At 29.1% G+C, this 13,160-nt stretch overlaps 3 protein-coding genes across 4 annotated transcripts in view; all 3 read right to left on the bottom strand.

Moving 5' to 3' along the window:
• Positions 1–13,160, bottom strand: part of LOC107884928 (elongation of very long chain fatty acids protein 4-like) — a 27,186-nt gene that overhangs the window by 7,304 nt on the left and 6,722 nt on the right. The window lies entirely within an intron of this gene.
• Positions 2,180–8,131, bottom strand: LOC100571596 (meckelin-like). The gene is made up of 5 exons (XM_016808043.2): positions 7,940–8,131; positions 7,718–7,873; positions 3,925–4,223; positions 3,596–3,829; positions 2,180–2,518 (listed from the first exon to the last, which is right to left on the bottom strand). The coding sequence occupies exons 1-5, from the start codon at positions 8,106–8,108 to the stop codon at positions 2,195–2,197; spliced, it is 1,182 nt and encodes a 393-aa protein (XP_016663532.1). The 5' UTR covers positions 8,109–8,131; the 3' UTR covers positions 2,180–2,194.
• On the bottom strand, positions 7,830–10,374 carry LOC100168522 (protein dpy-30 homolog). 2 transcript variants are annotated; one of them, NM_001162317.1, is given in 4 exon segments: positions 7,830–8,661; positions 9,325–9,455; positions 9,989–10,071; positions 10,167–10,334. In NM_001162317.1, coding segments are annotated over 4 exon segments (315 nt in total). In that variant the 5' UTR covers positions 10,180–10,334; the 3' UTR covers positions 7,830–8,573.

The following is a 13,160-nucleotide window of genomic DNA, read 5'->3' as shown; positions in this document are numbered from 1 at the left end:
GATATATCTCTGCCGTAGAATGTAATTATCTATTATCTAATAAATATATTTATATATATGTATCATATTCAAAACCACAACAGCTTTTTTTATGCTTTACACGTTTACTTTTGGTTCAAGGATTTATTATTTTTTGGTGGGGGGGGGGGGGGGGTGTAAAACAATAAATATGAAAATTCTACCCATGTGGTAATTAACACAGATAGTTATATCTTCAATCTATGTTTGTTATATAATTTTGAGTAGAAAGTAAATTGGGTGGAACGATACATTTGAAGTTATTAAATCAGACCGTGTGTGTTTTAGTATTATGGGAGCCATTGGGCATTGAAATGTCGTTTTCCAAAGACTTCGGTGATTTAGGTAAACTTAACCAGTAGGCAGTAATAAAATTAATTCAATCCTATTAAAGACATTTGAGCCTGTATATTGTATAATGTATTATCTAATCATCCAATTAAATATTTAATTATATATTTTAATTTACCAGGTTGGGTGGCACTGCTGAGTGGCTGCCCACAAATTCTAACCTCATGTCAAAAACCATTAATATCAAGTTTACTCACTACACTTATTCACTATTGTGCTGTATAGATTATAAATTATTTGAATTAATTGTATAATACATTTTTTTATATAATTTATTTATTATAATAATTCTTGAAGTATGTAAGCCATGGTACAAGCCACTATAGTCCTGTTATCAAGGATTCAACTTCAATAAAAAAAAAAATTACTTTTTTTTTAAAAGTATTCAAAATTCAAATACGTGTTCTGAATACTTTTATTTGTATTTTTGATTCATTAAAAAAAATACTTTTTTCCGATCCAGAAAAATAGTTTTAAATTTGTGACAAGACATATAAAAATCATGAACATTAATATTTTTATTCTTTAAACGAAATATAATTTTGGCCCATGATATGATTATTTTTATAAGCACTAATGTGTTATATCCCCTTTAGCCCGTATCGGCCGTATCATATAGGTGGTCAAAATGTATAAATAACTTATGATTACGTTGTATGTTTAATTATTAATTAATAAATGTTGATTACCAACCATTCAAAAACTGACAAAAATTAGTTGTGAAAAAAAGTATTCTAATAGTATTCGAATACTTTTTAAAGTATTCGAGTATGTATTCTGAATATATTTTTTAAGAACTATTCGAATAGGTACCTTAATTCTCATTTATTCGAATTTGTATTCCGAATACAAAATAAAAACGTATTCTTTACAAGTAACTCTCAAAACCTACTATACAACAAAGCATTTTTGAAATAGTATTTACTCTGATAAATCCTTAGATAATCTTCAAATTCCGTAACCCAACTGTTATTATTTATAATATATTGTAAATAGGTATTTTTATAAATCTTATAAATGTATGTCAAAAAAAGTTGATAAGAACTATTCTAATTTCTAGGTAACTTCAACTGGTTGTTATTTTGATTATTAACTCAAGTTCAACTTTTATGTGTACACACAGTTGGTATTGTAAAAACTTAGTTTGGCAATTACCTATTCTATACGTTTAAGATTCTAATAGGTATACCTATATCATATTATGTGACATAATAATATGTTTTTTTTTAATTTAAGAAAATATAATATGTGTGCTTGTATAATGTATATAAATAAAATTTAACTTATTTGGTTTTTTCAAAAACTAATTCCGTTATAAGGGAACTATAATACTTGAGTTAACATTTATCAAAAGAAGACGTAGGTATCTATACTTATTATAATTATAAGATAATGTTGTATATTAATTGTATATTTAATTTAATTTTGTAAAATATAAAATATAACTACAACACGTCTATACGAAAGACAAAACTGTAATTTATATTGTTATCTACCTATATATTTTAAATGAATAATGAATAATATAATTATTTAACGAATTTTATTATGTCATATTCAATATTGTGTTAAGGGCATAGTTTGATATTTTTTAGCCTCTTGGGAATTTTTATTCATTTTTTTTAGAGTGAGGACATAACACATAAAATATATCCTAACCCTAGTGTCCAGTTATAAAGATTCAACTCATCCGTGTACGTATACTTTAGCTGACACTTGTCAACGCCTATTGAATGATATCACAGTTATTATAATCTTGCAGAGTATTTAAAGTTACAATAAATTACATTATTAGGTAAGTACTGAAGATTGTTTACTATTTTAATTATAAGCTCACTTTATTTGGGTACGTTGTTCCCACTTTAATGTTTCGTACCAACAACGGTATTGCGTACAACATGTTCTTTTTACCGTCATCGTATTGTAAGTAAAAGTCATAAAAAATAGGCTCTGTGGATACTAATTGTCCGATCAATTGTTTCGCTGGTATATTGCATGTGTGGAAGTATCGAGCACCAAACCGAAAAGCTGACTCGATGCCGTTCCACAATCCAGGACACAGTTGAAGCTCAACGGGACTCAATTCGGATAATTTAATTAAAGATCCGTTCAAATTATATCTGGCCGCAACCAGCTGCAATTTGCTTTTCTGAAATTAAACCCGTCATTAGTGACGCCAAGTATGCACTTAAGTTGGTGTCTTTGAACCACCTAAAATGTTTTGGCGAGTGGGTGAGTGGTTAGTTAGAAAGGAAAAAATAATTTATATAGTAAAAATAATACCTATAGTACTTATTACTGTAATAGCGGTATTAAAGTTGTTATTTTTCATAAATATTTTTATAACATAGGTAGGTAGTAAATAAACGAATTAAATACAAATTAACGTTTTGAGTATTAATAATTGCAAGATTAGTTTTTAGAATTCACAAATATACTATTAAAATATTAAAAGCCATTTAAATAGAAGGGGAGGGTACTTCAAGTGGTGCTTATACATTTCGTACAATACAAATATATATTAATTTAAAAATATTAAAAACCAATTGATAATTGATTTTTAAAATGTTGGGACATTTTTTAACCAATCGATCTATAACCGCGTTGTATTATTCTGTATTGCCAGTAACTATTTTCCACACCCCACGCACAAGTCGGCCGCTGTTTCGTTTCTTATTTTGAACAGAGTATAGATACATTAAATGATTTGTATAAACATTTTGTATTATTGAACAGCAAATACCAACCCAACGATGCTTGTTGGTCGAATTTTAAGAAAAAAATCTATAATCTATAATTATATCAAACCCTAAATACAGTAATACATAGTAACACCATCCATGTCATTCTCATATACCCGTGGGCAGTACAATAATAATAATATTATGTTTAGATTTCAGTGTTGTTTTTATTTTCATTGTGATATCGCCACATGGGGGTGAACCGTTTGCACGATACTTATCCCTAGAGCTGAACAATTTAGTATTAATATTTTAGCTTTTTTTCGTGGTTCTTGATTGATGTTTTAGGTAAAGTCGAGTGATCGTCGGTAGTTGGTTATAAATTATAATTGATCATATTTTTTAAAATTTTAAATGAACTCGACGCCATTGCCTATCATAAGTCATTGAAAATACGCAACTATATACATGGCAGGAAGGTATTTATTGCAGTTCGTTGGTGAACGGTTGCGTACCTACATAATATAATTTGTAGGTATACATACCCGACTCCCGGGTCTTATGGTGTACTTGGACGTGATTTTTTTCCTGTTCAACGCAACAGAAGCATCTCCTTCGCCGTAGTAAATCCAAGGCAATGGCAAACGGTCAGCATCCGACGACGTTGGTATGCGTCTGTAGTCTTTGAACACCCTACATGGGTTGACTTTCCGCTCGTCCTTGTACATTTGAATCGTGCACAGGTTGCCAAGAGACTCGCACGACATCCTGTGTTTCATCTACAAATCACGTGTATAAGCTTAAATTATTGATTGCTGCTATTGCTGCTTGTGCAATGGATCATAATATATTAAATTAATATAATATTTTATACTTTGACGCATTTATACAAAAGCGCCCTCAAGTGCTTTTTCAAATACTTGGACTCTACATCCACGCCAACGATGTCGTATTCGACGATGTGCGTTTCCCTTTCGTCGGGCCACAAAGTCAGGTTTTGGCTGAACACGCACAGAGTTCCGTCTAAAAGCCACTCGTGTGAAGTCTGTGGGCATGTGCAATTCACCACTTGACAGGGTAAACACTTTGTGCGATCTAACGACGGGAATGTTCCAGGTGAACAGCGGATACACGATTTTTTGGCCAATGGCAAACCGTTAGGTTCAGTTTCCACTACATATTGTAAAACGAAATTTCAAAAAATTATACTTACAGTTTTAGACAAAAAATTTTTTTATAATAATTAACATCCTATCCATCACCTATATTATTATAGGTATATTTATTTCATGTATCATTGTTATTAACTTTTGAGTTATTAATACCTAGGTACTTATCGTAAAACGTATGAATAGGTCCGTGGTAGCTATAAATTAATCATTTTTTTTTCACATTTTTCAAATATGATTGTGTACCTATATAATATATACCTAATAATATGCGTAAAAGTTTCAAGTCGCTATACCTACCTATAGCGAATACTATTTTTATACTACAACAAAATAACTAAAACGTTATTCTTTGTTTAAAATTTAAATATTTGATTTCAAATACATATTTGAACTTTAAATGTCTATTAAAAAAAATTGAAATTAACATTTTTAGATTTTTAGACTTCAGTAAAAACTACTTATGACTTAAGAAGAACCTTGCATTCAATTTTCAAGACTTAGCTATACAAATTGAACAATATATAAACCTACATTCTTAAATTAAAAATAATTTACAAATTTTCGTTATTTTGATAAAATATGTTGTCAATTGAAAAGCTAAAAAAAATTTACTGTACAACAGAGCGACTTCCACTTCCCCACTTTTTTATTTATTATTTCAGATATTTTCTTTTTATCTTATTTTAAAATGCTTGTTTGTTTTATCAATATTTTTATTTAATTAAGTATTATAGTAATAGCTTGAATTATAAACTATGTAGCAACTATTAATTATTGCCACTCATGCCATTGTTTGGCTGATCCAGGGTACCTACTGTTTAACAATTCTCGACATTCTTCCCACATTTGTTTGGATGGTTGTGGCAAAGCTTCTTTTTGTGACAATGTAGGTAATAGACGTTCTCTTCGCTATAATACGAAATTTTAATTTGAACGGTCCATACTAGGTACCAACCATAGCAATAAGACAATAAGAATTAAAATTTAAGAGCATCATTTTGAATTTTCACTAATTTGGCGTGCACACACAAATGTCGACTAATAACCATATACGGCATAGCAACATTGCTGTTCCGTCTTCCGTGCCTGTATCTGAATAATATTCGTGCAATTGTGCACGAATAGTAGTTCTACTATTCATTATTGACTATTCTATTGCCAATTGGCATTCAAGAATACGGTTTTTCGTTAATCGTTGTAGGTAGTAGAACATCGACCGGTAGAACGGTTCGTATATACGAATATCGTTCTACTACCTACATTCAATAATAATGTGGCGATACCTACCAACTTTTTTATAAATTATCTAATGACAACCAAACTTCTGTACTGTAAATTAGTAATTTATTACCTAACTGATTTTGTACTTATAAATCTAAATAGGTAATTGAAAATATTGTCATTGGTCCTTAAGTATATTACTATATTTAAAAATTCCAAATTAGTAGAAGGGAGAGGAGGAATGTTTAGGTATGTAGTCATGACGTCATGTAGATTAATGAGGAGAAAATATGAAGGCTCCCCCCACACAAGAATTAGTTACGTACCTACCGACTCGTATCGATGTCTGAGTCCAAAACGGGACATGGATATTGCACGTGTAACTTTTCGAACACTCAGAATTGACCCGATACGTATCGATACGGTGACACTCGAATTGCCTCCCAAATTTAGGTAGGTGACCTTCAACTATTTTTACTCAAATTGCCTCCCATAACATATCTGGATTATTAATTAATATATCGATAGTTGTACATGTAGTGTGTTTTATCGACCATTATATAATATTATTATTATATTATTCAGCGTGAAAAGCGAAAAGTGTAAGACAATTATAATATAGGTATGTGATGGTTTTAGGTTTGGATTTCAAAAAGAATTAGCTAATGCCATAAACAATGGACATGTACAAAAAAAATATGTTCAGGCCCTTTTGAAAACCAATCAACGTAATAAAATCCAGTTTAAAAAGTTTTTGACTGTATAACAGAATGATATTTTATCTAAATTACCTATGCTGTATATTGATTATCTATTATTAATGAGAAACTTTATAGTTACAATCTATATAGATTCAAGCCTCAAGAAAGTTTTTATTTTTTTTAATGGTCATATTACCTAATTCAAATGGTCAATGAATATTTTTCAATTTCCATAATGCCATGGACTAATAAGACTACTGCCCAGTTTGGTTTATGTATTTTGTTTTGACATAAGTTATTTTACAGTTTTAGTTAACTTAACAAATTCATTAATGGTAATTTGCACCAGTTCATTTTAAAATTTAAGTTTATTGCAAGTTTTTTCAAATGATACCTTAAATTTTGTTAAGGGAGGTTTAAACATTGAACTATTGATTAACTATGGCTTTTTCAATTTAAGCTTAACTTAAGTAAATACTATTTTTGTTCTATTAGTAGGTGATTATTATTTATCATAATTTGGTTACCTGTTTTATTTTTTTGGTGTTTATTATATTTGTATACTTAGTACCTACTTATGTCAGTTTTCATTGTAAAAATAAAGTTATTTAAATACCATAATATTATTAATAAAAATAAAATAAAATGGAATTGAGTATGCCTAAAAAGTAATACCTAGGATATTTTTGAGTTAATAATTTACAACAATGAAATTGGGTAAGAGTAAAGCCCGATTCAAAGGATAAGCAACCTAGGGTACAACTTAAAACTTTAGTTGGGGGGGGGGGGGGGGCAGAATTTTTAAAACAGTGATATTATTATTATTTTAGGGGCTTGTAGTACTAATTTTGATACTCAAAAACAAATCTATGAGATCAGATTTTTTTCTTGGCTGGACATTATTGTTTTTAAACATTGGTTCAGCTTAAGCAAAGAGTAAATTTTATGTCTTAGTATTGGAGCATTCAAATGACTTGTAAATAATGACTCGTATACCAGGTACTTTATACCATTTTCCTCCAAAATTGTTTTAGACTAGAATCATGTCTGTACACTTATAAATATTAAAATCATAGAGATCATTTAGAAGTATCAAAATATATTGCATGGACCAAGATCAATCTATGATTCTACAATTTGTAATACCTTATTCTGGGGTTCATGAAGATTGATTCTGGTGTAATTAAAAACAATCTAACAATAGATAAAATATTAACTATAGTATATTTAATAGATTTTTGTACATTAGTAGTCAAGCCGTCAAGGAGAGCTGAATTTCAATAATAGATATTAAATCTTACTCAGTACCTGTATCTATTCATGATAACCACTTAAATCTCAGAAATGTTAAACATTGATAGACAAAACTCATGCCAGTTTTCTAAATTCAATGAGTTGCTCTAGAGAAGAGACCAAATAATTGTAAAATGTGTTTCAATCTAATAACATATATGAGCATACACTCATTTAGTACTGATAATGTCTGATATATTTAGTTATTATTTATTGCCTATATCGTGGGGTGATCGGGTGCAAATGTAGATATGTATTTACCATAAACAATATAACCTACATTCTATGTCTTTTAATCCACACGTAACATTTGTCTTTTTCAAACAATGCAAATGATCCAATGTGGCAGTGAAGTTTGATGGACATGGTTCACAAGAAGAAAACTCTGAAACTTTATCAATAATTTTGCTATTTTTTTCACAAATACAACTCAAACCTTGATTTACAAAAAAAAAAATATTAATAATATTATCATATTTTATCATTAATATCCATTACTTACGATCTAAGGATGATTTCTGGTGATCGTTACATTGTCTACATGTCATTAAACTGGGAATAAAATACTCGCGTTCAGAACAGTTTTCAGGTGTAATAAATGAAATAATTTCTCTGTTAGATGAGCAGAATTTTACAAAACTTAAAATAGTAATTAAATAATATAACTCCATAATTTTATTGTAATTGGATTTTTTAATCTACAAAATAAATAATTGAATCATTAAATCGTTAATTAATACAATAAATCATAATTACAACACTATTGTGATTAAGAGTACCTATATGATTTGAATATGTTTTTACATATATCCGTTTGTTATGATTCAATTACCATGGCAACATAATAGTAATAATGGGGTTAAAATCATGTTTATCATTGAGTTATAACAGTGGTTTTAGCTTTTATAAACCCTTTATAAAAAAAAAAAATGTAATGCTTTATCAGCCTTCTACAATATAAGAAAAAAAAAATTTACATTTTCCTTTGTAAACAAACAACTTTTTATGTACACACAGAATGAAAAATATTTGAATTTAAGTGCAAAGAAATAATTTAAGAGCATAAGATGTGATTATTATTTATGTCTATTTAGTTATAATTGTTATATTTTTTTTTATGAAGAAAATGTATCCGTTTATGTTTCTGAAATTGAGTCTTTGTCAACATGTTCCTTTTTATACTTCAATAAAAATGCAGCTAGAAAACCCAATGGATCAGGAGGTCTGAAAGTTTGAAGAGTAACAATTAGAAACAGTTAATTACACTGACATATATATTATTTACTACTTATTCTATTACAGAATCATTAGTTAACGTAACCGTTTGGCAATTAAATATACATTTTAATATTAGTACATCAAAAAAATATTGTTTAATATAGTATGGTATTGGTATACTATATTCAGTTAAGAAACATACTCGGCAGTCATCAGGCAACACCTGTCTGATGCCCTCAACAAAGCTAACATCAGTATTCTGTATGCATATTGTGTAGTAAAACTTTGCAATGCACACTAGTTGGTCGCTAAGTTTGTTTGTTAATTTTAATAGAAATCCAAATAAATATAATATATTTTTCTAATAATATACTAAAAATTGAGCACACAAAAAATGTTCTAACATGATATTTTCCAAAATAAATTCTATGCATTTATTCATAATTAAGCTGATGGTATACAACCTATAATAATTCAGAATAACGAGTTCAAGTACAGTATCGCAACAACAAATGTAATAAAATATGTACCTATATAAGGTACTGGGTATTATAGGGCATTAAAATTAATCAAGACTATAAAACATTAATATTAAAGTAACTAAGCGAATCTAAATATCTATTACATATTAATATTGTATTTTATAAATAATAGTCAAATATTGATTACCTTTCCTTGACTAACTCCTTCATGCCTACTAACAATGCTGGTACAACAGTTTGGTCTAAATATTGGCGCATGGGTGCATTGTGCTTGGGATTTTTCAGCCTTTTAGCATTACTCTCAGAGGAAGTTACCTTCTTTATTAAAAAAAATTAACAAAAGATAGACATTAAGAGGACATTATACCCGTATATTATGTTGTCTCTGTCTTAATAATCCACAATATACCAAAGTGTATGTCCAGCAGTTCCAATTTTGTATTGATAGCTTCAATATTAGAGTGAATTGACATATTATCAATCGTAAATGTAAAAACATTATCTGCACTCTTGTTGGTTTTCCTACGATATTTTCATTTTTAGTGAATTATGAGCATTTTCAAATATTAATACTTTAGATAGGTACTCATAACTCAAATAAAAATTTAAATATTGTAAAACACTAACGAGAGAACACAGAAAATGTTCTAACATTTAAGTTTGATAATAGGTCAATTCACTCTAATATTTAAACTAACTACATAAAATTGGAACTGTTAAGACATACATATTGATATATTATATATTAGTAAGATGGAGACAACACATGCGGGTAAAATGTGATAATATACTTTTAATACTATTTTTATTATTATTATTATAATTATTTTTTAATATTGGTGTATCAATACCTGAGATTCTGAAACACTCGACTCTGGTGGAGCATCGACGGTCGATGCTACTGGAGTAGTAGCCACTTGCCCGTTAGTCGTTTCTATTAGCAAAATAACGGAAAACAAATTATGTCAATAAATTTAATACAACAATTAATGTTAATGGTTGAAATTAGTAGTGAAAAAATATGCTCACCAGACGTTGACATAACTAAAACACTTGTAAATCTATACAATTGAAGACAATATTTCGGTTTACTTCAATAACTGTCGGCTGACAAATGTTCCAAAATATTTGAACTCAAGAAAGCGAAAAGTAAAACATCACTGTCTTGTCAGTCTATTCAACTATTAGTATTAAACTAAATGGTAAATACAAATATACAATAGATGATAGAACAATATAGAAACTTTATTATTATATATATATTTTTTTAGCTTGTACACATTATTATTGATAATAACAACGCAACGTTGCCACTCATCACTCACTCGTATAAATTCTATGGTATAAGCAGCTGGCTCTTATCGACTTAAAATACTGATAAGAAGTAAAATTATTTTGTTGACATGAATTATTGAGTTAACGATATTTATTTTATTATTTATACTTTATAGCACGTATAATAAAAATTTTCATGACATGTGTTATGTTTTATGTAATTTAACTGCGCACTAACTACTATTAAGTATTCAGTAGATTGTAGGTACTAGGTAGGTATATAAATATACGAAAATATTATATAGTTGTAATCGTAGACACGAATTAAGATTTATAATATTATATTATATTATAAAATATGGTAGCCGATAAAGAAGTATAAGGTATAATATGAAAACATAGAAACAGTAAATAATATTTAATATTGACTGATTTTATTAAAATATAATACACAATTAAAAAGTAATAAAAGTAAATTATTAACTAAAATTAGAACTTGAGAGGACGCTTCACCCGCATATATTGTCTCCATCTTACAAATGAAAACAAAGCAAAAACTGTTTTGCACGGGAAAGAACTGAGAACGATAGCCATAGCCCATAGGCTTAGGCATATCTATAAAACGAAATTTTCACCACACAACAAGAACAACTTTATTGACATCAATGTGAGTGGGGGGGGGGGGTTTCGATCCTATACAAAACTAAAAAAAGGGGGCTTGACGGAATTTTGGGTGGGGCTAAGCCCCCTCAAGAACCCCTCCCGATTTCCGTCAATGGTGTGATATTGTTTTAATTTTTCGATTTCGGAACTACAAAAATAATGGATTTTGAACAATAAGAACTTTTTTCGTATAAATGATATCAAAAAAATGAAAACGATATTTCACAGATAATGTTCTGAACTATATCTTTATATATAAAAATGATTGTACATTTTGAATAAATTTTATAAATCAAGATCCACCGAACCGATTTCGATAAAAATTCCAGGGCATATTAAGATTGATATGTAGATGGTTTCTGTGAAGTTTGTACGTTGTGCGATAAGTGGTTCCGGAGTTATGACCTTTTAAGTGCAAACCATGGAAACCATGGAAATTAATGAATTTGTTTTTTTTTTCTTTTTTTTTTTACAGTTTTACATCAAATCGTGCGCCACATTCGATTTCATTATCGCATTGTGCAGTAAATATATCGTACAGCTGCACATACATAATATGACAATAACAATTCTATTTTCCAGATAAATATTAAATTGGTTTGAGATTAAATGAGATTGAATTTTATTCAATTTAATTGTATGGGATTTTAGGTGTAAAAAAGCCACGACCAGACGACAGAATATAGGCCGACGATCACGTAATATTATGTCACACAACATTCTCATTGAAAACCTTTGTTCAGGGTCAACTCTGGAACTACTTATCAGATCTTCTTGATTTTTTTTAAACGAAAGAGTATATCACGGAGAAGGTTATTATGAAACAAAAGGTTAGGAAAATCCACCGGAAAGTAGGAAATCTGTATGTCAAAAATACAACAGTGATGCAACAGGTTAGGTTAGGATTTTGTATTAATTGATTATATTAATCCACCATAGGTAGAAATGTAGAATACGACAAACTTGATATAACTTTGGTACTTTAGAGTTAAATCATACACTATTACGTACAAACTAGGGGTCCATGATCTACCGCGGGTAGATACCCTACTTGATAATATACTGCTACGAATCAGAATTTTTATTCCGGGCAACGAAAAAGTTAAGATTAATTTTAAACACCATACACCGAATATTAAATAGCGAATTGAACAAAGTTTGAGTCATATATAGAGTTGGTACATTTAACGGGCAACGAAGTGCACATATTCAGCTAGTTGCATACAAATTTGGAGTCTTAACTATCACAACAGCCTGAACGGTTCTATGCGGGATAGAAAAGGGCAAAACAGTTTTTGCTACATTGTAATATGCGCTAACTAATTAAATAATATAAATAATAGACAGTATAATATTCGTAAATCGTAATAATAGGCCAGAGTCCAGTAGTGGTCAAACGGGTTACGGGTTGGGGGTGAGGGGGATAAATCCCCCCCATGAATTTTTTTTTCAATATTTATAACAATTTATAATTAAGTATATTATATAATGCATCAAATTTTGTTCTATTTTTTTTCTAAAAACAAATTATCAACTATTGTAAATTTCGACAGAATGTCAGAATACGTTTATACGTGTTTATATGACATGACTATATTATTATCTAGACTCATATCTAGGAACTAGGATATTATTATTAGGTATTATTAATATTTAGTTGTTTACACAAAATATAATATGGGAATTATCCCCCTCGATCATCGAGAATTCTCAATAACAATTAGCTCTACACTTTCCCAGAACATTGGCTCATACGGGCGATAGTGCGATCGGTAGGTATATTTTACCATATTACGTACCAACAGCCCCAGGTCATTAGTTGGTTGAAAACTTGAAATATCGATTGCTTATTATTTATCATAACTCATAATATTTAGTTATCATTGTGATTCTTCATTTAGTCTTTCGTACTCGTGTTTTTCTACTGTATAGGTCCGTGTAGTACTATTACTTACTATTATGCAGTCGGTTTAGAAATACCTAATTTATAGAATTATATAATTTGTTTATAGGTACCTCTACTAAACAAATTAATTCAAACATTTTAAATAACAATCACAAAAAATCAATTAGGATAACAGTTGA

The sequence above is a fragment of the Acyrthosiphon pisum genome, chromosome A1, assembly GCF_005508785.2.
Source record: "Acyrthosiphon pisum isolate AL4f chromosome A1, pea_aphid_22Mar2018_4r6ur, whole genome shotgun sequence".
In the NCBI taxonomy this organism is placed as follows: Eukaryota; Metazoa; Arthropoda; class Insecta; order Hemiptera; family Aphididae; genus Acyrthosiphon; species Acyrthosiphon pisum.
This window is presented reverse-complemented; position numbering and strand designations above follow the sequence as displayed.